General features: G+C 39.6%; 1 protein-coding gene and 1 long non-coding RNA gene across 2 annotated transcripts in view; one reads left to right on the forward strand and one right to left on the reverse strand.

Annotated features, from left to right (window-relative positions):
• The window catches only part of ITGA8 (integrin subunit alpha 8), a 169116-nt gene that overhangs the window by 132103 nt on the left and 10978 nt on the right, over nt 1–26035 (forward strand). Inside the window, exons 26-28 of the mRNA XM_077897083.1 lie at nt 10690–10818; nt 15625–15738; nt 23110–23211. Of these exons, the coding sequence (XP_077753209.1) occupies nt 10690–10818; nt 15625–15738; nt 23110–23211 (345 nt within the window). The remainder of the gene's footprint in view (nt 1–10689; nt 10819–15624; nt 15739–23109; nt 23212–26035) is intronic.
• LOC144313797 (uncharacterized) lies at nt 499–19453 on the reverse strand. The gene is made up of 3 exons (XR_013379423.1): nt 19349–19453; nt 17876–18029; nt 499–605 (listed from the first exon to the last, which is right to left on the reverse strand). It is a non-coding gene; the product is annotated as an uncharacterized LOC144313797 (long non-coding RNA).

The raw sequence follows: 26035 nt of genomic DNA on the forward strand, positions 1-26035 counted from the left end.
CTCTCTCAAATAAATAAAATATTTTTGAAAATGCCAGACCTAACTTAAAATGTCACTCCTAGAAAACTTAAATTTCTCCTGGTTTCATTGTTCATGGTAACCTGTCACTTATTTAGCCTACTTTAATAGGTATCTTTTGCATATGGTTTGACTAGCAGCACAAATCAAACCAAAATCATAAATAGACACGTCATGTTTTGGAGAATTCGTACAAAATGCTATTTTTAGAGTCCTTTTGGTACATTGCCAAAAGATAGAAGGATCTTTGCCAAGTGGGCTTTTCCAGATGTTGCCAATACTAAGTGGAGAAATGCGATAATTTGCCAAAGGCCATCTTAGTGCCCCCGAGAACCCCTAGACTGGAAATTTCTGGATCACATTCTTTAGTGCAGCTTATAAAGAAGTGCTTCTCAGATTCTTAAGCTTATCCAATCACCTGGGGTCTGTTAAGAGGCAGGGTCTGGGGGACCTAAAACTCAGCCTCTCTACAATCCCCACCTGCCATCCACGCTGCTTTTCTGGTCACAGACTCGCCAGGAGCTCAAGTGTCCAAGGAGCTGATGATCCCCTTCAGATTAAGATCCAAATCTGGCTTTAAGTTTCTTCTGGGAAGAAAAGAACATAATTAGCATAAACCCTTGAAAATGTCACATTTGAATGGGGAGAGAAAAAAAAAACCTTTTAACCAGATGTTATCCTCAAAAGAGAACTTTATTTAAGAATCGACATTGTCTAGTAGCTCAGGGAGACAGTGTCTCTATTGGAAATGGAGCAAAGGGCAGGCTTCATGAAATACTAACTCAACCATTTGGAACACGGGTCTGCCTCTACTCTAACTGCAGGCACTGGGACATTGCCAGTTATGAAACGCTTTCTTCTTCAACCCAACATGCCTTTTATTCCAAGAGAGGAAGACTAAAAGGGATTCGGTATTAAAGGATTTATAGGACAAGTCTCTTTCTTTATGAGGAAATAATAAATAAAGTCACTTGTATTCCACAAAATTATTTCAAATACTTCCTCCCTGGAAAATTTTTTGTCCATTTCCTCTCTCCTTTGGTTCTTCATTGAGATGATTTTAATATCCTCAAGGATTATAAAATAACATCTTCTGGGGCCCCTGGGTGACTCAATCAGTTAAGTGTCTGACTTTGTGATCTCAGGGTCCTGAGATCGAGCCCCACATTGGGCTCCACCCTCAGCAGGGAGTCTGCTTTTCCCTCTCCTTCTGCCCCTCCCCTTGCTGGTGCTCCCTCTGTCTCTCTTTCAAATAAATAAAATCTTTTTTAAAAATTTAAAAAGCAAAAATAGCATCTTCAAAGGGAATGTATAACATTGAAGCAATTAAAGCTTTCACATGTCCTATGGTTAAAGGTTTCTCTTTAACCTTGGAGCACAGACACCTAGGGAAGTTCTAAACTCTGGAGTTGAATGTTTGCTTTATATCCAACACTATGTATGTTCATAGATACTATGTAACTTGTGTGATATGCATCATGTTGGTTGTGAATTCTTTTTTCTTTGCTGCAGTTTAATAGTCATTTACAGGAAGGATACCAAGAGATCACTTGCCTTAAACATTGACAGATTCATGCAAACTGGGTGTTGGTAGCCACTAGGCACCTGCAGTCCCTACCACCCGGGTATTCTTTGAAGTATAGACTTCAATAAAAAATATAAGGCTAGTAATCTTTAAAATGCGACCTAAACTCTCAATTTATAAATTTGTAAAACTCTCAATTTGTGGAAATTGAATATAAGATTTGATTACAATGTGAAGGAATAGCTCCCCAAAATGACAAATGATAACAATTCATGAACTCTTGAAATTCAGAATAATGAAAAACTTGAAATGTTTTTACTTTCAGGTCCTCTAAGCACTTCTACTTACATTTAGTGCGTATAACCCAGAGAGTCAAAAAGAGATTTTTATCAATAAATAAGTTTTTAAAATTAATTATCAGTATGTTTTATATAAGTAGGTACCAACAAATTGAGAGTACTTGAAAATTATTTTCTTCTTAGGACATTAATTTATTGGTGAAGTTCCTATAAACATACTTGGAAATTTATTTCTTCCTAGATAATACAAAGCTAAACAGTCTATTCTCTGTCTTAAATATGAATTGGAAATTAGTAAAGAACAAATTATTTACTCTATTTGGTTATCTATCTTCTAGAATAGATCTGAGAAATTTTTTTAACTTAGGTATCAATTTCAGATTCTTACATCAAAGCTGATTGCTGGGATTTTTTAACCCATTTCACCCATTTTTAACCCATATTTAACCCAAATATTTTATATATTTAAAAATTAATATACTTTTAAAAAATATAGATACCTAAACATCTAGCTTTTAAAAAAAAACTTAATTCTTTAAGAAGCAGAGAAAGGGTAGGTTTAATAAAAGGAAAAAGGAGGCAAAATACATTCCTATAGGCAAAAAGTAAATCCTACTATTCAATCTTATTATCCACTAAGATCAAATTCCTTATGATTTGATTCTACAACTTCTTTACAAACAGAATGCCTCTTGAAACATCTACATCTATGAGCAGGTCTACAAGTCCTTTCTGAGGATGCTCTAGTGACCACTGGACAAACCACCAAAATATCCCAGGCCAGCTGTGGGACTCTGAGAGGGTAGACTGCCACCTCAGCTCTCCCAAGTATCCTCTGGAGGATTTTCAAGTTCCCCACATTTGCTTCTATAGCCAATCAACTGATTTCCGCACAGCAAAATTCTTTCTTTTTGGGTCACATAAATCTTTTTTGTCATTTCCCCATATATATCCTCATTTTTTTTCTCAACCAATGGAAGGAGCTCTCTACTTCACTGCTCCTTTGCAGCTCCTACCAATGTCTAAGGGAATGTGCTGATGAAAAAGCAACTGTCCAAATTTCCTTAGAGGCATTTTCTCAGCCATCTGCTCTAAGGAAAGAATGCCACCAACTCTAAAACCTTTGAAATTTCCTGAATATTCCCTGCAAAATCCCACATCTCAAAATAATTTCTCATATCCACCTAATTAAACCTGCTAGCATTTAATAGAACTAATGTATTTAACACAATGTGGTGTTTTTTTTTAATTACTCAGCAACCTTTTGGCTTTACTTTTTATTATGAATGCATAGTTTTACTCATCAAAGCCATATTGTCGATAAAGTAGGGTTTTTTGTGGGCTGGCCTGAAAACTGAGCCACAATTTAAAAGATTGCCTCTAAAGACAGATGTATCCTGAGTGCCAAACATCTAGCCTAAAATCCTCCGAAATACAACCCAGCTATAAATTCAACAGGCATTCCAAATGCGACTCTCCTCACATAGGCCTTCAACTTCTGAACGGGACTCACTTTTCACAGTGGTGACTGGTACAGCTGAGTTATCCCTCCAAGGTATGAAGAGCAGATTGCCTTGGACAGCCACCACCGTGATCAGAGGAAATAGTGGGCAAAAGTTCTCACCCACACCCACCTCACTCACTGCCTAAATACAGAGCATCAGTGACTAAATTGGAGACATAACTTGGATGCCACTAGAAGTTTATGAGTTTTTTTAATAGTTGCCTCCTATCAGGCTTCATGGGGATTCACTTAGCCTGCTTTATTGACACTGTTCCAATTCCCCAGTGTGAACAGAAATAGGAGCATGCACAGGTGATGGGGTTCAAGAAAAGGGAGTGAGCCACACAGCCTCTTGTAGTACCCAGTGCAGGCAAGCCGGAGAGCGGGACAGGGCCTTGGGTACATTTGCTTCTGCTTTCATTTCACCTCCCAGTGAAATGATTGCTGTGCTTGGTTTTCTGTTCCTCCTATGATGGTTTCACTTCACCAGGTTCATTTCTCTGCCTTCTATGAACGAAGGGGCAGAAGCAGATGGCCATGAAGGTTCTGGCTCCAGGCTTCAGAGATAGAGGATTTTAATGTGGCGATTCCTGCATATTCTACCATCGAAAACTGTGAAACATTCAACTGTCTGCAGCATTCTGACCAATCCATTAAATCTAATTCATTCCAGATCCTCCTTGGAATAAAATTTTAGAGTTGGATAAAGTATTTCTCAACCATTCTAAAGGCAGTAAAATAATGATTTCAAACTATCCATTATCCTATTTGGGTAGACTTTATCCTGGGGGTTGGAGAGTCCTCCAGACAGGCGATGATCCCTAGATAAGATGTAGTTGAAAAAGCCAACACTAGTTAGAAACCAAAGCTGCATAAAGAGTGAAGGATTTTTTTTTTTTTTAAGTTGGCAAGATTTCATCATGGACAGCCAAGTGTAAGAAGCGGGAGAGAGGGCTGTGGAATGTCAGGCTGTACCCAGGATGGGAGGACCAGCGAGGTGCTGGCCTCAACACACACAAGGATCCCAGTACCACATTCTGGGCGCCCACTCAAGAAAGGAGCCGGGGTACAAATGATCTGATAGGGGCTAGATTAGGGTGGTAGACAAGAGAGAAGCCAATGTTGTGTGAAGAATGGGCTTTGGAGCCATGGAAAGCAGGAGGTTACAACTGTCTCAAACAAGAGCATTCTCACAGGAAGCCCAAATTGCAACCAGATAGTACAAACATGGAAGCAGAAACACAGGGACCATCCATCAAGGATTATAGCCCTGCAACTAGTTTTGGGGGGGTGGGGGTTTGTGTTTGTTTTTTTCAAAATTGGTGAACACAGACTGTGGCTTGGCTTGCCTTGGCTTGCCTTGGCTTGACTTAGCAAATTTGCATAGTTTTGTCTTACCCTTGAGAGAATTCTTTTCCTTCAAAATGGCCTCCATTTAATTACTGTTTTTCTTAATTCAGAATGCAGGGACACTTGTTATAGCTCCCGACCCACTTGCATTCTCTGTCTCTTTCTCCATTTCTCTCTCTCTCTCTTACATGCACCCCCTGATAAAGGACTTTCATTTACTTTTTATTTTTAACAGTGCGTATTGGTCCAATTTTCAGCCACCAAAGGGCTTACACTCTCCAGGGTCAATTTCTCTTTGCCTTATCTTCTCTTTAAGATGGTCTTCAGGTTCTCATGGAAATTTTAAAATGTAAGAACACATCTCCAACAACTAACAGAAGCTTCAAAATCACCAACAGAGAGAATCTATTATTTTTTCAGGATGTTAAAAAAAAGTGTGTGTGTGTTTTCCTCTCCTGACAAATCCTTCACATTTATGTCTTGAAGAAAATGACATGGTAGCCCAACCTCCTGTGATTGTCTCTACTCCCATTTAATTATAGACAAAGAATTACCTGAGGAAAAGTCTGCCATCTTTTGTGTATTAGGAATACCTGAAATCCAAAGACAAATCACAAACAAGATGAGGATAGTATGTGTTGTGTTTGTTCAGGTTCAAAGAACCTTTAATCTCATTGCACCCAACTATTTTCTTCAAAAGTTGCATTTTCACCAGTATTGCACATTCCAGCTATGCAGTATCTCTTTAACTCATAAATTTAAACCTACCCAGAGTGAAGAGTTTGGTCAAGAGTCATGCAAATAGGAAACTCCTGTTGGAGTCAAAATCTGAGTAACAGCTGGGGAAAAACCATATTTACTAACAATTATTTCCTTAATGCAGAAAGGAGCAGTTTTCCAATTGTTCTGAGGAAGATACTTGAGTGTTTATCACCAGCTTCTCAGAGCACTTAGCAAATTGTTTTCTGAACTGAATGCCTGCCTAAGACGGGTGCTAAGAGGCCCTCACCTCTCAGGGTTTCAGATTAAGGAAAAACATGACCCGTGGGTTCATGATCAGTTGTGAAAGAAGCTCCAAGAGTTCATCTAGAAAACAGGCTGTAAGTGTTGTTTACATTTCTTGGATAAGTTCATCCTTGTTTTTTAGTTTTTGTTCATTTTGCTTTTTGGTTTTTTTGTTTTGTTTTAGATTCTGAAATAATTTCTGGAATGCCACTTTAGAAAACTGGTTTGTAAGCCATTCGAAGACTTTCTCAGTGTGGTGGTTGGGAGGGACATTCTTCTATCTGTAAAATAATATTACGAAAAGAAAGAAGCATGTTTTATCAACCCCTGCTGTGTAATACGTTCATTCTCTGGCTCAGAGTAAGCCCTCTGAGACTGCTCATAATATTCGTAAATGATGATGGACCAGCGGCCACCACAAATGTGTTCTTTATCTGTACACAAGCTGCATCTGATGCCATCACACAGGAAGCTGAAGAGTTGTCTTCTCTTTGGGCTATTATTTTCCTACTACTGCTACTACTACAGGAATAAAGGAACATTCCATAGGTCCTTCCAGTATCTGTTCCCCTGTAGTTTGGTTAGATAGAGTTAACTCTGTAACATATCTCCCAAGGACCCATATAAAAAAAGAAATTACACATGAAAATATCAAAGCAAAAACTATACATACACACACATAAAATATATAAAGGAATCTTAGAGATCTTCACAATTTTCTATCTCAATTCAAATTTTAATCTTATAAGAGCTTTTCTCTCAGATTGTCCACCATTGTGTATGCTTGAGCATCTCTTTGGCTGGCACTCCTTCCCTACCACTCCTTCCTACTGTTCAAGCATCCGTGGGGCTGGTCTGCACCTCACAATCTATGTAGTTCAACAGCCCAGTGCTGTGAACATCACTTCTGGTCACCCTGTCCCTAAAGTGTTTAAGTCAACATCCAAGCCTCCAATGCAATCTCCTATTTTTATAACTTTCTCACTTCCTCTGTCCACAAGACCTTCTCTTCTTTGATGTGAAAACTTTCTATTAGTTAGCTCACCCACCTGACTCTTAAGACTGCCTTTGGCCAGACTTTCTTTCCTGACAAGTCTGGATTCCATGATGAGTCGGTTGAAACGCTCTTTTACAGGTTCTCTTACTTAACCTCCCTTCCCTTCTATCCTTTCAAGTCCCTGTTCCATAAATCTCGATCAGGTACAGTCCCATAATTTGGCTTCTCTGCCCCTTCACCTGAAGTACCAGGACACATCGATGGTGGGAAGTGCTCACTGGACATCCAGCATCTGGAGGAGCCCCTCTACCATCCTGATGACCCCCCTAGCAGTTTCTTCATTGGCTTCTCCAAACCTTCACTACTGTTCTCAGACTTCCTATCCAGCCTCTCTGGCATCACTGTTAGCAGATGACCTTACAGCAAGAGAATCTTCAAAGGATCCTTTTCGCCATCCCAAATCCCAACCCCCACCACACACACACACACACACACACACACACACACACACACTTCTAATTGTCTCTTTCTCATCCTCAAATCCTACCCAATACTTTGAGAGGAAGGAAAGGTCTTCTTCGGATTCCAAATTTAACTTTGCTACATCAAGTATCCCGTTTCCTATATTTTCAAGCTCTTCCTCTCTGCTGGTTCCCTCCTTGGACCCCAGAAACTTAGTTAAATTTCCTGCTTCTTCAAAACAATAAGCAAATGACTTGGATCCGAATCTCCTTCCAAGAATGAGCCCCTATTCCCTTTCATGTTTAGCCATACTCTACTTGTTATCCCTGCTTTCTTATTTCTCTTTTACTCTTATTACAATTGAGTTTTTTTTAATTTTCATATTAAAGAGTACTAAATGTCTGTCAAAAGAATATATCAGGCAATGTATAAAACATAAAGAAGAAAATTTTTAATTTCTAATTATGTCACCACCCATTTACTGTTAATTTCCCATTTATGTGTGCATTGGTTTACTTTTCCAATTGATTGTATATTGCCAGTAATTAAGTATTCTCTTTAAAAATCTATAATACCAGGCAACCCCAGGTGGCTTAGCGGTTTAGCACTGCCTTCAGTTCAGGAGACCCTGGATCCTGGAGACCTGGGATCAAGTCCCACGTCGGGCTCCCTGCATGGACCTGCTTCTCCCTCTGCCTGCGTCTCTGCCTCTCTGTGTGTGTGTGTCTGTCATGAATAAATAAATAAAAACTTTTTAAAAAATCTATAATACCCATTATCATACCTGAAAAGTAGTTAGTGAAACTTCTTAATATCATCAAATCTCTAGCACTGGCAATATTTACATGATTATTCTTCCAGATTATTTCTAGATATACAAGTTAAATATACATCCATTTTTTAATTTAAAAATATAATCTTATTATATATGCTATTTTATAACCTGCCTATTCCCTTTACTAAGATCTTGTATTTTTTAGAATTCTATGTAGCTCTACATCAAAAAACTGTTCAGTAGTCTTATGCATAAATGTCATTTAACAAGTAATCTATGTATGCCCACAAAGTTTTATATTACTATTCTGTTTCCATTATAAATAGCAACTAAGAGCATCTATGTTTTATTTTGTTTTCTTTTGGTGCTTTCTTATTTGGAAGACGTGGCTGCATCTCATCTCTGAGCCATGGAAAATTGCCTTAATATAAGAATAAGATAAAGATTTAATTTTATTTTTTCAAATATTCATTTGTTTGAATGCATTCACCCTTTGGCTTCTGCAGATCAGTTTCCACACATACCAATCCTCTGCTCGGTAAAGGGCATCTACAAATTCTTTTTTTCTCGTTTTACATTGAGATATAATTGACATGTAGCATATTAGTTTCAGGTGTACAACATGATTGGGTATTTATATACATTGTGAAATTATCACCATGGTAAGTAAGCCTAGTTCACATCCATCACCACAAAGAGTTACAAATGCTTTTCCTTGTGTTGAAAACTTTTAAGATCTACTCTCTTAGCAACTTTCAAATATACAACACAGTATTATTAATTATAGTCACTGTGCTGTACAGTATATCCTTAAGACATTTATTTTATAACTGGAAGTTTATACTTTGTGACCACTTTCACACATTTTGCCCCCTCCCCAGCCCCCCTAAACTGTGACAATCACCAATCTAGTCTCTGTATCTACGAGTTTAGGGGTTTGTTTTGGTTTGGAGTGGTCTTTTTTTGTTTCTTTAGATTCCACATGTATTTGTCTTTCTCTGTCTTGGTTCACTTAATGCCCACAAGGTCATCCATGTTTCATAAATGGCAGGATTTTCTTCTTTTTTTATGCTTGAATAATATTGGTGTGCATATATGCGTGCATGGACACCACATCTATTCATCCATCTATGGACACTTAGGCTGCTTCCATATCTTGGCTACTATAAATAATGCTCTAGTGAACATGGAGGCGATCTCACTTCCATCTGGGGAGATCACTTCTGCTGAAAATCTCTCCAAGCTAGTGTTTTATTTTCTTCCGATGAATACCCCGAATGGAATTGCTGGATCATCTGTCCATAATTTCTTTTGTGACAAATACAATGACTACTTTTAGTCCTCATTCTTTATTCCTCTGCAGAATTTGACATTCTTAGTCACTCCTTTATTTTTGTAACTTTCTTTTCCTTAGACTTCCCTAGGTTCCCACTTTCCCACTTTCCTGGATTGTCTGTTACATCTGATTTCTCCCACTTTACTTTTCCTCACTGGATCTTCTTTCTCTCCCTGTTTCCTGATACTTCCTTGGATGTTATATGAGACACAATGCTTATCATTTTACATTTCCTTGCTGGGCAACTCAGGCTGGTCAGCAGGCAGTTACTGCACAGCTTGATGGGTGCATAAGGGGGAATGGAGCTACCATGTGGAATGCCAAACAGGGGCCCAGGAATCATCCTGGTGCATGTCAGGAGTGGACAGTGGTTCTATACATTGCAGGGCAGGATGGAGAGGGCTCTTGGTAAGAAACAAGGCTGGAGAGGTAGGCTGAGGCCAGTATATAGAGGGCTGTTCGTGGCACACTACAGAATCTGGACTCTTACCTTTCTGTTTATCCCATAGATTTTCCTAGGGTCTTAGAACAGGCTGAGCATGATCATTTCATCTTTTGTGGTACTTCTTACATCTACAATATAGGAATATCTTTGTTCATCCCATAGAAATGAACATACTACTATTGCTCCTGTGACTACAAAGAGAAACTATGTAAAAGAACGTGCGTTTGGAGGGACTTGGGGCAGGAGCAGAAAATTAAGTTTCTATATTCAGGCAGTCTAAAATGAAGACTTTTAATGGGATATTATGTGTGACTTACAGGCACTTTCAAAATATTTATTCAGCTATCAGAGGTACCCAGCATGGAGCCTGAGATAAAATCATAAGTTCTAGAACACTCACAAAACAACCCCCCTTACAGCACAGTGTTCATGTGGCATGCTTTGCAAAAGTCATTTTTATTAGAACATGATTCACTCCTGAAGGAGCATTTCTTCCAACTCCAGGAGCATGGGGCTTAGACGTGCTGATGTTTGGTCCTTGACTACATCAGGCTGTTTCCCCACAGCCACCGCCTCACTTTCCTGCCACCTCAGGATCCGTCTCACCACACAGAAGGTTCCTGAGCTTCCCCAGCACGAATAAATGATAAAAGGAAAGTAACAGGAAAATAATGACTCATGCTTGAAAAGTCACTTCCATCTGGGGAGATCACTTCTACTGAAAATCTGATCCTTACCAGATAAACTTTCCCAAGATGCATTCCCCATCCTTCAGGAGCTCCTATGGTTGGAGAATGGGAAGGCTGGTTCCTTGTCCATGCATTTCACTTTGGGGTTGAACACACTGCTGGTAAATCAGGACAGGTCTGGCTTCTCTTGTGACTCATCCACGAAATGCCTGGAGTTCAAGGCTAATGAAGAGGTGATGAGCATTTATGAGACTGATGTGCTGTCTCTTGCTTTCTCTTGGCAGCCCGCCACCCCCCCAGAGGACACCCCCGAGCTGAGCGCCTTTTTGCGAAACTCGACCATCCCTCATCTTGTCCAGAGGAGAGATGTGGGGGTGCTGGAGCCCCACAGACAGAGCCCCGCAAAAATCCTGGTGAGTTGGTTATCTCAGCGTGCGCAGATCAGAGAGGAAAGGCTGGATTGGCCAGAACTCCCAAACACAGATGGTTTGAACTTGACTATTGTTTCAATGCTCAGATATGCCTGCCGTGTTTTGGCAGTACATGTTATGAGCCGTGAAAGCAACTCTTCCATGCAGACAAAGGAGTATTTGCATTATAGTGTTTTCACTCTTCTAAACCTGCCATGCAGGCCACGTTAGAAAAATAATGATAAAAATCTACAACATGGCATGTAGTGCTTTGGAGAACACAAAGCTCCCATGTGAGCATGTCCCCAGACCTTGAGAGTGAGAGTGTGGAAAGGCCTGGAGCAGCAGGTCCTGGGGGTGGAGGGAGGTTGTTGACACATGTCCCTGCATCTCAGACTCCTCTGCTGGTCCAGAAGAGATGAGAATGGGGCCTTCTGATTTCCTGGGTCAAAATCCTGCAGAGTCTTAGCGTTGGCAGCTATGGTAGATTGATTTTGAGCTTATTAGTAAACCCTTTGCAGAACTGTGGAGAGCACTCAAGAGTCAGTATTTTCTATTCAATTCTCACACTCGTCCCAAGGTGAATGTTAATACCACCAAACACTACACTTAAAAGAGGCTAAAATGATTTGTTTTCATGTCTTGAGCATGTTGTAACATTCATAAAAAGTTTCAAACACAGAAATGGACAGAAAGTATATCAAGCAAGTCTAACTTATTTAGTTAAACTTAAATCAAGAGAGGAATGTTTATTATAATAGAAGTACCTAAAGTTACCTGGCAAAAAGCTATGGCAGGTGGCAGATTTTGATTCAAGTCCCTGCAACTTTTTATGGCATGGTAATGTTTTTTAAAACCTAAGAGTCAGAAAGTGATATGCTATTCAGCTTAGGATAAATTAATAAAATGCCACATATTATTGTTTAAAGAAAGCTTCCAGGAGAAATAATAGAATAGAAAACAATAGCTGTGCATGTGGCATACAGATGGTACTACACTTAATAATAATATATTGCATATTTGATAGGTGTTAAGAGAGGAGATCTTAAAAGCTCTTAAAGATCATAAAAATTATAACTGTGATGATGAATAATAACTGGATTGTGGAGATCATTTCACAATATATACAAATATTGAAACAATATAATGTGTGTCAATTTACCTCAATAAAATTTAATAAATTTTGTAAAAAGAAAGCAATGATTGGCATCTATAGAATTCTAAAACGCAGTACCAATATAAAAGCCCTCTGGAGAACCAGTGTCCACACCTATGGGAATCAACAATTTAGAAAATCAAGATTCACTTATGTTTTTCAATTTATGCTTTAGTGTATTTCTCATAAACACCCTGAGGCTGTAGAGATTAATAACTAAAATTCATTTGAAAAGTATATGCACTTCTGTTGTAGGGTCAGATTTTTTTTTTCCCTCCTGTTTTCTCATTAAAGATTTTTTTAGGGACACCTGGGTGGCTCAGTGGTTGAGTGTCTGCCTTTGACTCGGGGCGTGATCCTGGAGTTGCAGGATCAAGTCCCACATTGGGCTCCCTGTGTGGAGCCTGCTTCTCCCTCTGCCTGTGTCTCTGCCTCTCTGTCTATATATATATATATATATATCTCACGAATAAATAAATGAAATCTTTTTAAAAAAGATTTTTTAAATGCACAATGATTTTTAACTCCTGAATATCATAGAAACTTGTTACTAGCAGATGAGAACAAGGCAATTCTTGATTTCCATATCTGACTTTGTTAACTCATGCTTTATTCTCTTATTGGTTTGAAAATTGCAAACCGTACGCCTCCCCACCTCAAGTCAAAACAGTTCTGGATAGAAAGTGATTATACGAAGTTTATTCTAAAATCAAAAGTTAAATAAGACCGCCTACGGTTTTTGTTTAGTTAAAAACAACTTACTGAATCCCGTTTCTGATTAGGAATTTGAAAGTGCAAAATGCCAACATCTTGTGTTGGATTGTAATTTCCACATTTGCATAGGAAAAATTTGTATCCATAGCGTGGAAATACAATTTTTCCTCCGCCAAGAATGTCCTTGCCTTTCTCATCTAGGGCCCCTGCTGCTCTCGTACTGACCACCTCATCTCCTCCTCCCCAGGCTTTCTTCTTGTCCTTTTTCCTACTCCGCTTACAGAAACCTTATCTTTCAAACCCTCTTCAGCATATGATGCTATGAACTGCTTCCTAAAACCATCCCATCCCTTGGCCTCCCCAAAAAACATTCTCTCCAGGCTCTCTTCCAGTCTGTTGGCCTGTGCCTTCTTACAGTTGTCCCTGGCCTGCTTCTCTGCCCATTCGCAGACATCCCTGTACCTCAAGATTCCATCTTCGGGCCCCTCCCCTCTCCTATTGACTTCGCTCCTTCAGGAAGAGGTTCTGCAAGATCATTAACTCCAGCCATGCCTATGTGCCTCCTGCCATCTTAGCCATCTCTATTGAGCTCTAGACTCAAGCGGCTCAGCATATACATTCACCTGGATGTCTGATAGCCACCCCAGTCCCAACATGTCCAGGACTCCATCTTCATGACCCTCAGAAAGTGCTTCTCCTCTGGGATTCCCAATCTCAGTAGTATCAGGACCCACCCACTCAGTTCCCCAAGCCAGAAGGGCTCCTTCCAATCCTCTCTCCCTTCATCCCAACTTCCAGCTTGTCACCAACTGTCCCATTCTACTTCCTGAACTTTCCTATACTTCGTCTTCTCGCTCCCTCCCATGCCCCAGGTAAGGACCTCCTCCTTCTCACTTGGACTCTTGCAACAAGCTCTTGTCACCCTCATGGCTTCTCGCTCTCCTCCCCACCATTCTTGACTCACATACCACCTGCCCCTAAAACCCAAACCTGTTCATAGCCCTTGCATAAACAGAACCTTCTGAATAGAATCTAAAGTCCTTGGCCCAAATGGGAAAATTCTTTATCACTTAGACTTTCCTCTCTCATTTCCATCTGTCCACCCTGACTCCAAATACCCTTCTCTCCTTTCTTCTGGACACATGCTGGGCTTGTCCCTGTCCACCTAGGTCACTCTTTCTCACCCTTCATGATTCATTCTGAGCACCATCTTCTCCAGAATCCTCCAGCAGAGCTAGCTCACCAGGACCAACAGCTCCAGGGAGTTTACAAGAATAACCTCCTTCTCACTCCCCTCCTTGGCCTCCACAGGGTAGGATTGGGGATACACAGCATGTCAGTAATGAAGTATAGATAAACACAAAGGTCCTCACAGGGGACCTGAGTGCAGTGCTTCCAGAATTCCTACTCCTGCTGGAGGCACAAAACCCCAGACACCTCAGCGCCCAACCCTAGTAGAATAGGAACAGCCCAGCCACCTGAATTTGGAAACAGCATGTAGAAATCTGACCTCCCTGGAATTTATCAGATATGTATCCCTGATTGCTTTGCTCTTAGAGAATTCTGAGGTTCTCAAAAAAAGTTCTCATGGCAGTATGTCCCTCAGGTTACTCTGTGGCTTAGCAATTTCATTAAAGTGAACTGCCTCAGGATGCTTGGGGGCTCAGCAGTTGAATATCTGCCTTTGGCTCAGGGCATGATCCTGGGGTCCTGAGATTGAGTCCTGCATCAGGTTCCCCACAGGGAGCCAGCTTCTCCCTCTGCCTGTGTCTCTGCCTCTCTCTGTGTGTCTCTCATGAAAAATTAAATAAAATCTTAAAAAAATAAAGTAAAATGCTTCCATTAAATCCTGTGCGTAATATTCAATAAACTAATGTATACTGAGCATCAACAGGCCAGAGCCCAGTGCTTGAAACATGAGAAATAAATAAAGCATAGCCCACTGAATCAAATTCAAATCAGTGAGGGAGAACAATCCAAGAAGTAACACCCTGTACATAGGTACACAGATAGTGGAGGTGAGGTGTCCATTTATTTCCATACTGGATCCAATCAGAAGATAGGATTTGGCAGACAGAATGTCATCATAATGAATATTTCCCTGGAACGTGCATTCCATTTGGTAAGAGTTACCCATTATAAGTTGGCAAGACTAGAAACTAGTTTAAAAATAGCATGGAACTCAAAGAAGGTTCTGCTTTATAACCAAGAAGTAATTTAGAGAGAAGAATGTTTTGGAGCAAATGTTTGTCAATGGGTTGTTAACACTGGGTCTTTGAGATAATATAGACACAAGGAGCTTCCTCTGAAGCCTTTTCAGGGCTTGCTTAGCCCAGGGTCAGGTGTTGTAAATGTCTACCAGGAATATCTTTACATGTTCTGAGAAATGAAATTAAAACAGAACAATCCAGGGTACTTGCATGGCTCAGTGATTGAACATCTGCCTTTGACTCAGGTCGTGATCCCTTGGGTCCTGGGACCCTGGGAATCTGGGATCCTGGGATCCTGGGATTGAGTCCCGCATCAGGCTCCCCACAGGGAGCCTGCTTCTCTCTCTGCCTATGTCTCTGCCTCTCTCTGTATGTCTCTCATGAATAAATAAATAAAATCTTCAAAAAATAAAATAAAATAAAAAGAAGAGGAAACAGAACAACCCAATCACTGCTGCAGGAATATTGCTTTAAGTCCTTAGGAAAAAAAGAAGCCTAAAATTTTTGTTGTATTTTATGCTCCATTTTATCTCTACACTACTACTAAAACTGACACATCATTACTACAAAGCTGTGTTTTCTCTTGATTGTCAAGGTAAATGTGTTATTTAAATGACTAATTTATGAATTAGATGGTGACTTCTGAGAAAATACAATGCAGATAAACTGACTTCAATGTTGACAATTTAAAGACACTGATGGGCCACCACTGCTATTGGTTTTTTGCAGAATTGTACAAATATCGAGTGCTTACAGATCTCCTGTGCAGTGGGGCAGCTAGAAGGAGGAGAAAGCGCTGTCCTAAAAGTCAGATCACGGTTATGGGCCAGGACCTTTCTCCAGGTAACAACATTGCACAGGCTTGCAGGGAATCTCTCCTCAAAATCTCAGTTGGAAGTTTGTCTCAAAAGGACTTTTGAATGTCTTAATCTTTAAATTTAAAAAGCTTTGAATTTTTTCACTTAAAAAATTTAGATTTAATTTTATTTCATTTTCAACTTAAAATTTTTATTAATTTTTAAAAATATTTTAAATTTTTAAAAATCTTTTAAAAGAAGTGTCCATGGAGCCATTGAGCCAAGATCAGCTGGTCATCTTTCCCATCAGGTGAAGACATTTTTTTTCCAGGTTTATTGTGGACATGTAACATATGTAAGTTTAAGGTGTACAACCTGATGATTTGATCCATGTATATGTTTTGGAATGGTTACTGCACTGAAGTCACTTCATACCTCCATTTCCTCATGTAATTACGTGTGTGTGTGTGTGTGTGTGTGTGGACGGTAGGTGATAACTTTTAAGGTCTACTCTCTCAACAGCTCTCAAGAATACAATACAGTATTGTTAATTATACATTAGATACCCAGAACCTATTCATCTTGTAGCTGGAAGTTTGTATCCTTTGCCAACATCTCCCCACGTCCCCCACCATTGGCAACCACCAACCTGATCTACTCTATTTCTGAGTTCTTCTTCTTTAGATTCCACATGTAAGTGATATCATACAGTATTTGTCTTTCTCTGACTTATTTCACGTAACATAATGCCCTCCCAGTCCATCTGTGTTGTCACAAAAGGCAGGATTTCTTTCTTTTTTGTGGCTGGGTAATACTCTTTCATTTTTTAGGTGAAGCCAATTTAAATATCTTGAGTCCCTAAGACGTTTAGACAGTAACTTCGATTCAAATAAATCTATTTAGCTCACTACATCATACCCAGTGCCCAGCATGTAGTAGTTTTTCAGTAAATATTAGTTAGTGGAATGATAGTGAGTACAAGAGCACAGTACGAGCCATATGCCCAAAACGATCAAAATAGAAATCAATTAGGAGGGGAAAAGGGAGATGGCCCTAAAAAGTTTTGCTTGTTTGGTGTTCCCATGGACTGGCTCCAGCCTGGATGCATCTCAGTGACGTTACACATATGTGTGATTAGTAGATTCTTTGCTGCTTTGGCTTATCTATATGTGGTGGCATCCCACACTGCCACAGATAATTCCATTGATTGTGTGCATTTTAAAGTTTTAAAATCTCTTTTATACTAAGGAAATTAATTTTTCCATTTGGAAACAGTGATTTATTTAAATATACTATGTTGTGACCTTGTTTAGAAAGGATTTAGAGAGGAGAAAAATAAGCTAAATTAAAACCCCTACCAAATCTATGCAATCTTGCTCATATTTTAACTATTAAAAAATTCATTTGGCTCATTGTGCCATAGAAAATCAAATGGTAACATCCTTTGGACTCTAACTAATAAATACAGAATTTCATAGTTCCTTTCATGTTTTCTGGAATACAAAATGCTTCTTTAATCTTTAATTTTGTTTCTAAAATAAATAGAAGGAAAGTTAAAGGTATTTTTGAAATGGTTGTTGTGAAGTTTTTCTTTTAACATGAGGCAGGGTTTCTTAATCTCAGTATATTTCAGATCAGATAATTCTTTATTGTGGGAGGTCTATCATTGTAGGATTATAGAATGCTTTATAGGAAGTACATTATAGGATGCCTAGCAGCATCCCTGGCTTCCACCCACTCGATGCCAGTAGCAACCCACACCCCAGTTGTGGCCACAAAACTCTCCAGACATTGCCAATGTCCCCTAGGGGCAAAATCACCCCCAGCTTTTTTTTTTTTTTTTTAGATTTTATTTATTTATTTATTTATTTATTTATTTATTTATTTATTTATTTATTTATTTATGAGAGACAGAGAGAGGCAGAAACATAGGCAGAGGGAGAAGCAGGCTCCCTACAGGGAGCCTGACACAGGACTCCATCCTAAGACCCTGGGATCATGACCTGAGTCAAAGGCAGATGCTCAACCACTAAGCCAAGAAGTTTTGAATGCCTGAACCAGGGAGAAATGCAGTACACAATTTATTTTTTTTTTTTTTAGTTAAACCATTATTTATTCATTCACTAAACAAATACCCATGGAGTGCCAACCATGCACCAGATGCTGCTTCAGGTACTACTTACTTTCCACCAATTTGCTCATGGTCACTCTGCTTTTGAGTCATTACTTCTTATCTCAGAGTTGAGTTAAGGAGAGGAGTCTTACTGAATTCCCAAGTCCATACAGTCTTCAATGATAACCATACATTCCTTCGATTACTTTGGGCATCATGTCCTGCTGAAATAAAGGAAAATAACTTTTTTATGAAGCAGGACTAAAATCATTAGGACAAAACAGTCAAGGGAAACATGATTTTTTTTTAAGATTATTGACTTATTTGAGAGAAAGAGAGAGAGAGAGCAGGGGGAGGGGCAGAGGAAGAGAGAGAATCTCAAGCAGACTCCTTGCTGAGCGCAGAATCCAACGAGGGGCTCCGTGATCCCAAGACTCTGAGATCATGACCAAAACCAAAACCAAAGAGAGTGGCCCAAATCACCAGCATTTACCAACAGCAGTAGCCCAAATTTCTGGACACCCAGTTTCTGCTTATTCCTAGCTTGGAATCTGAGTGCCAGAAAGGAGTGCCTTATTGCAGTCTCTCTCTCTCTCTCTCTCTCTCTCTCTCTCTCACTCTCTCCCTGCCTCTCCTGCTCACTCTCTCCCTCTCTCAAGAATATATTATATACTGGAGGTCTTTAACGGTTTTGTCATGAAATCCTAAAGGACGGAAACATGTTCTTTCTTCCTAATCCAAACTAGAAAGTTTACAATTCTTCCTAATCCAAACTAGAAAGTTTACAATTCCTGCATGACATGATTTGCTGCATTATGTTTGTTCCTGTCCACTTGGTGAACAGGCAAATGGCTCAGAAAAAGATTTTATTTAGATTAGCCCTAAATGATACCCTGTCCTGTTGATTGCTGTTTGAAACAATCCTTCACAGTTTCTGGTAAGATTTTACCAGTAATTGCTTCAGTTTTGTCAATTCACCAGGCTTTCTTTCTGGCAAATGTTGAGTACTTCAACATGGGCTATGTGGTCAAAAAGAATTCTTGAGAAGTTATTAGGTAATGGGAAGGTAGGAGTAGAAGGGCTTGTGACCTTACCAGCCGTACTATGTATGCATTTAACCAATTCGAAAGCCTCACTCTCCATTTGTTACCAACTAGAGGACTTTTATTCATACCAAAACCATAAGCAAATCATTGTGCAAAAGTGCATAACAGAGGCAGATAGTGAGCTGCAAACCGCAGTTGAAATGACACAGCAATGACAGGAGAACAGAGCATTTTCTGAGGATTAATAGCTAGCTGGTCAGGTTGAAGGTCTAAGATATTGTCAATAGATATTAACTCCAGCTGTTTTTTCAATCTTAAATTGCCTACAATATGGCAATGATTGCTATTACATGAGTAGATTGCTATATGGAAGAGGAAATTTCTTTTAAACATAAGAATAATGTAATTGTTATCTGAAGACCACGGCTGAAAGCATTCAACTTTGAACGTGGAATCAATAATATGACTCTGCTCATAATTGTTCATGAATTACTTACCTGTGCCATGCCATTGACCTGCAGTCATAAGACTAGCATATCTTTGGTGCTGCCCCAGGTGATCACAGCCGAATTGCTTACATTCTCTGTTCCCTGGAGCTCGAGCATCTTAGAAAAATGAAAAAAAAAAAAAAAAAAAGCATTTTCCTACTGAATGGGATGGAAGAAACCTTGGTTTTGAAGAATAATTTAAAATAAGATGTAGGGGGGCACCTGTGTGGTTCAATCGGTTACACATCTGCCTTCAGCTCAGGTCATGATCTCAGGGTCCCTGCTTCTCCCTTTCCCTCTGCTTCCTCTTGCCTGCTCATGCTCTGTCTCTCTCTCTCTCAAATAAATAAATTCTTTAAAAATAATAATAATCAATAAATTAAATTAAATTAAATTAAATAAGGAGTAGATCTATGAGTTGTATTTTTACAGGCTATTTGCCTACCATCTTAATTTGATCAGGACCCAGACTGTGTCAGTTTGCAATACAGAATCAAATAGTGGAGGAGCAGGTCAACAGCCCATTTTCATGAACCACAGCCCTCATTCTATGTCCGTATCTCTCTTACAACTTCTTGAACTTTCTAATCTAGTTGATAACAGAGAGGGTCCAATTCAACCATTGAAAGAACCAAACATTTTGCAAGGTGTTATCATATTGGTATTACATGAGGTGAGAAAGTTCATTCACTGTCCATTTACATGCTCAGTCAGCCATGGTGATGGTGTTCAAGTGCTGTGTAAGATATAAACATTACATCCCGTGGTTTATACCCTCCATTCTTTTTACACCCTCCATTTTTATATAATCTTGGTGAGACAAGTAATAGAGACAAAGAAAGAGTTAAACAATGTCAAAATTGCAAAAAATGTAGGACAAATATAGTTTCATCCTGGTCTTTCTGAATCAGAATCCCGGGACCTAACCCCAATTGTTTCTGAAACTCAGCAAAGTCCAGGGGTTTGTGAACCACTGGAAAAGGATACTAAGGATTGGTGACGAAGTAGAACACGAGAAAATATCAAACTGTGGCCCAGAGCAGGGGTAAAGGACAGAGGTGAATGGAAATCCCCCCAGAGAAACATGTTTCTCCAGGTTCTACATTCTAGAGTTCAAATCCCACCTTCTATTCATTAAGAAACTTCCATATTCATAAATGCAGAATCAAGAAACCCAAAACTTCCCATCAAGAGTTGAAACAGAGATGGAGGTCTCTGTTGATTTGTTCCTCAAAGATACGACTTCAGGGGGAAAAGAATTATTTTCTATCAATTCTTTTTTATTGAACTTGGAGACTAAAGAAAATTTGTTCACTGATGTTTGGGAAGCACGGGCATATGAGTATATAATTGTGATTCTTATGTGCAGAATCTCATGACCAGAATTTGGTCATGTTCCTTCTGTGTCTACCAGCCAGGGTGGTAAAGAGAGTAGATTTAAATCACCAAGTACCTGCAAGATTTTATGAGCAAAGTTTTCCACGTTTAAAAAACACTTCTCAAATAAACACATAAAAATCCAGCTTTCAGTTAAAATGAAAAGCCAGAAGATAAGAAAACATCAGAAGAATAACAAGCAAAAAATAATTTTTCCAAATGAATAAAGTTACTTATCCTGGAATGTGGGGGTAGAAAGAAAGAAAAAATCAGTGTCCTTAAGTATTTAAAAGTTTTGCATAGTCTGGCCTGTCCTTCTCATCTAGAGGAGATGAGATTTATTGAGGGGAGAAAAAAATTCAGTCACAGGAGGGGAAAAAAAGAACTTTTTAAAAAAATAGAAACAAAATTTTCATAATCCAACCTGATGATGGGACGCCTGAGTGGCTCAGCGGTTGAGCATCTGCCTTTGGCTCAGGGCATGATCCTGGAGTCCCAGGATCGAGTCCCACATCAGGCTCCCCACAGGGAGCCTGCTTCTCCCTCTGCCTCTGTCTCTGCCTGTCTCTCTGTGTCTTTCATGAATAAATTAATTAAATCTTAAAAAAAAAATCCAACCTGATGGATTGGCCTCAAGAAACCCAACATTGGATTATAAATAGTGAAGTTCTGGTGAATGTTTAATAAACTGCTTATGTGTGTGTGTGTGTTGAGGGTCGGGGAAGCACCATTGCAGCATTTGCTGATTCCCATGGTGTAAATATTCCTACTATGGCTGATTTCAAGCTGCCAACACAATATCACCAAATCTGGAGTTGGGAAGAGGGGCATTAGCACACCATCATATAGTATTTCCCCTTCCAGATACAATACACTTAAATAATATCAAGAGCACAGCTACAGTTACTGGGGCACCTGGCGGCTCAGTGGTTGAGCATCTGCCTTCAGTTCAGGTCATGATTCCAGGGTCCTGGGATCAAGTCCCGCACTGAGCTTCCCACAGGGAGCCTGCTTCTCCCTCTGCCTATGTCTCTGCCTCCCTCTCTGTGTCTCTCATGAATAAATAAAATCTTAATTTTTTTAAAAAAGAGCATAGATACTAGTGAAACACAATAAAATAGTTAATAAATGCTGAGTTTTTGTGTATTATCTTTTTAAAAATATTTTTTTCTGAAATTTACATATATATGTTTTAGTAATGGCTTTAACAACTGATACTCAAAATTCCTGAAATTCTCACAGTCTGTCTCCTCTCAAGAGCCATTATGAACCAGCTCCAGCCCAAGACTGGATAGCTCTAATCATTGTCTCAAGTTAAATGGTGGGGAACCACAGAAATTTACTTTCTCAAAACGGCCTTCCTTGACTTAGTCTTAAATATTTTCCTTTGGCTTTAATCAACAGTTAATATGAGAACCAATTAAACAAAAAAAAAAATATTTGCTGAAAAGTTCTATCAAAAACTCTATGGCTCTAAGTCTGTGGTTCTTAACCAAGAGGATTTTGCCTCCTGGGGGACAGACAATAATTAGAGATATTTTTGGTTGTCACAACTATGGTAGAAGTGCTACTGGCATCTAGTGGGTAGAGGCTGGAGATACTACTACATATCCTACAATGTTCAGGACAGTTCCCCATCCAACCCCAAAATCCTAACAGTGCTGAGATTAAGAAAGTCTTCTCTGGGTCTTCTGTATAAGATGAAATGTGATAAATTTCTTTATAATTTAGTATCTAGGACATGTGGGTGGCTCAGTGGCTGAGTGTCTGCCTTTGGCTCAGGGCGTGATCCCTGGGATCAAGGCCTGCACCAGGCTCCCAGCAGGGAGCTTGCTTCTCCTTCTGCCTATGTTTCTGCCTCTCTCTGTGTCTCTCATGAATAAATAAAATATTTATTAAAAAATAACTTGTATCAGTCTCTCTCTTAAAATACTTCCCTCTATCAGATAATAAGAATTGTATAAAAAAAAAAAAGAATTGTATAACCTACAATATCTCCCCTTTGTTCTTTACTAGCAGCACCTACGTTAATCCTTGTGCTTGCTCCCATTTAGGACTCTGATTTTCTGTTTTTATTCTAACCTCATTGTACTAAGTCTTTTGTTAATAAGAGAAATTCTTTTTAGAAATAAGAAGAGGATGAATGAGTGGGTGGTCAGTTGGATGGACACTGGGATGGCTATCTAAAAGGATGTCTGGATGTATAATGGATGGATGTATGATGGATGGATAGATGGATGGATGGGGGAAAATTTTTAAAGAGAAAAAGAAGACAGAAGGAGAAATGAAATTTTCCTTTGGAAATGTGAAATACTGAAAACAGTTGGATGGCTGCCTGGATGGCTTTTAAGGGTTTACACAGAATATATTTAAATAAATATTTTTCATTTCAGAGAAAAAATGATCCCTATACTCTTGCATCCCTGGTGTCCTTCAAAGTTAAGAAGATGCCTTATAAAGATCAGCCAGCAAAACTCCCAGAGGGAAGCATAGCAGTGAGTATCTGAAAAATATAGCAGCATAACAATTTCATTGAAATAATAATTTTTTTAAACCACTGTTCAGCTGATGCTACATTTAAGCGCTTATTCCAGTGACCTGAGGAAAGTTTCCTTCTCTGGATCACTATTTTCTTGTCTCCCTCCAGAAATTTCTCAGTGTTCTTTGATCAAATTTTTAAACTTTCAATGTAAATTTCTACTAAAAAAAAAAGACCCAAAATTTACGGTGTAGGACTAATACCACTTTTTAACCAAGCCATTTTGTTTGAAAGAAGTCCAGATAGCAATGATCATTATAATGAAATCGTCCTGATTGTTTAATTCTAAGGACAGCATAGTGAGTGAGGTGGGGGCCGAAGTTGGGGGGAAGGACTCTCTTCATTAGGGACAGCTGGATGACCTTTGACATCTTTCCTTTCTATGCAAAGAACGATCATTTTCACCCAGAAAAAAAAGTACAGCATGAGCTTCAGTTGAATAAAACATTATTTTTAAACTGAGGCTATTAAGCATTACTGGCAGGAGTTTATCTTTCACAGCACAACTGCCAGCATCCTCAGCAGCTTGGCGAGACCATGGAGAGCAGACAGGAACAGGGGGACAGAGGACAGCAGGCATGGTCACCAAAACCCTCCCTTTACAGTGAAAGTGATCACAGCCAGATCTGAGGAAAAGATGTTTAGATTTAAATCTTTGTTTCTGGGTCATTCTATAGATACACCCCCCCTTAAACCCTGGTCCCCAGGTCTTGTTATTCATAGTCCAGTTTGCAGACATCAGCATCTGCATCACCTAGGAAATCGTCAAAAATTCACAAATAAACCTCACTCCAGACCTGCTGAGTCTGAATCTGCATTTTATCCCAGGGCATCGTGGACACAGTACAGTTTAAGAAGCACTGCTTTGGGAGGGTATATAAGTAGATATGATCATAATGTCTTATTGGCCTTACATCTTAAAATGTAATCACAGGGCAGCCCGGGTGGCTCAGGGGTTTAGCACCGCCTTCAGCCCAGGGCACAATCCTGGAGACCTGGGATCGAGTCCCACATTGGGCTCCTGCATGGAGCCTGCTTCTCCCTCTGCCTGTGTCTCTGCCCCCCTCTCTCTCTCTCTCTCTATGTCTCTCATGAATAAATAAAATCTTTTAAAAAATATAATCACAAAATTTTTTTTTGTAATCACAAAATTTAATCTTGCTAGCCTAGTCTACTTTTAGTAATTTAAATTAGGAAAATGCGTGGATCAGTGACCTTCAGCTAAGTATGTGAAGCATCATCACTCATGAAACTTTAAAATAAATACATGCTAAGACCTCACCCCTGATATCAGGACTGAGTAGCTCTGGGGTGGGGCCCTGGGACTCTGCTTTAAAATCACGGAGAGGGGCACCACCCATTGGTTAAGCCTCAGACCCTTGATCTCAGCTCAGATCTTGATCTTAAGGTCATGAGTTCAAGCCCCACATTGGGCTCCACGCTGGGTATGCAGCTTACTAAAATAAATAAATAAAATATAAATAAAATAAAATAGTAAAATAACTGAGAATCTCTAGCATGGGATCAGGCCCACATTTCAAATGTATTTCAAAACACATTCTCCTCGGCTTCATCCTGGCTCCGCGCCCCCTAATTAGGAAACCTTCAGGAAATCACTGTACCTCCCTGAGGCTGTTAACTATATTCACCTGAACACATTGTTGAGGTTAATAAAGTGATGTCTATGAAGCCCTAGCATTGTACTTGGAACAAGGTATGCCTCAAGGCTCAGTAATAGTAACCCTCCCCCCAAAATGTCTTCTCCCTGGCTGAATCAAGGAAGCCCAAATGGAAATGTCAAAATATTTTAGTAAACTTTGGTGGCATTTTAAAGTAAGCGCGGCCACATCTTTCTTCATTTAGCTCGCCTTTCTTTCCCTCACAGGATGTCTACTGTAGTTTGGATTTATGTTCAACCTAGAAGACAGAGGCTTTGGGATTTTAATATAGAATGTTCATCCAAGGAGGTTCAAAGGCTTGTCTCTCTAAGGGAGATAAATCTGGGTCCCTTTGTTTTCTCCAAGCATGTGTTCCATAGCAGAAACATATGTTACAGTCAATGCCGTCAACAGCATTACGTCTTTCTGTACTGGCCACAGGTGACAGCCTGCTGTTCTCAACTCATCTCAAAAGATCCACAGAATCATCTGATACATGTGCTTCCCCCAGCCCCACCATCCTTGTCATTGCATTTTTTAAAAGCCTTATTATCTGACGTGGATGATTTACCACATCAGTTATGTAAAGGTTATTGGAAAAAATATTCAGGAATGAAGGTACTTTGGGGTCTCCCAACACCCGGCCAAGGGGAGATCTGGCCCATGAGAAGTTTGCTCTCCCCTCCAGGGAAATGACTTTTCTGTGGCTTGGTTTGAGAGGACTGTGCTGTGAGCTAGCTGATGCCTTTTCTAGCGAGTTCTTCTCAAAGGTCATTCCAAAGGTCATTCTGGAAAAGAATGCAGTAGAAGGGAATTGCTTTAAGATGCTAAATCAGTTAGGATAGGTTGTTGAGGGATCCCTGGGTGGCGCAGCGGTTTGGCGCCTGCCTTTGGCCCAGGGCGCGATCCTGGAGACCCGGGATCGAATCCCACATCAGGCTCCCGGTGCATGGAACCTGCTTCTCCCTCTGCCTATGTCTCTGCCTCTCTCTCTCTCTCTCTCTCTCTCTCTCTCTCTCTGTGACTATCATAAATAAAAATAGAAAAAAAAAATTTAAAAGGATAGGTTGTTGAGAGTCCTAAGAGCTCCACTGCATACCCTGTCAATGGGGAAACCCTCTT

Source organism: Canis aureus, chromosome 5, assembly GCF_053574225.1.
Source record: "Canis aureus isolate CA01 chromosome 5, VMU_Caureus_v.1.0, whole genome shotgun sequence".
NCBI classification, from domain to species: domain Eukaryota; kingdom Metazoa; phylum Chordata; class Mammalia; order Carnivora; family Canidae; genus Canis; species Canis aureus.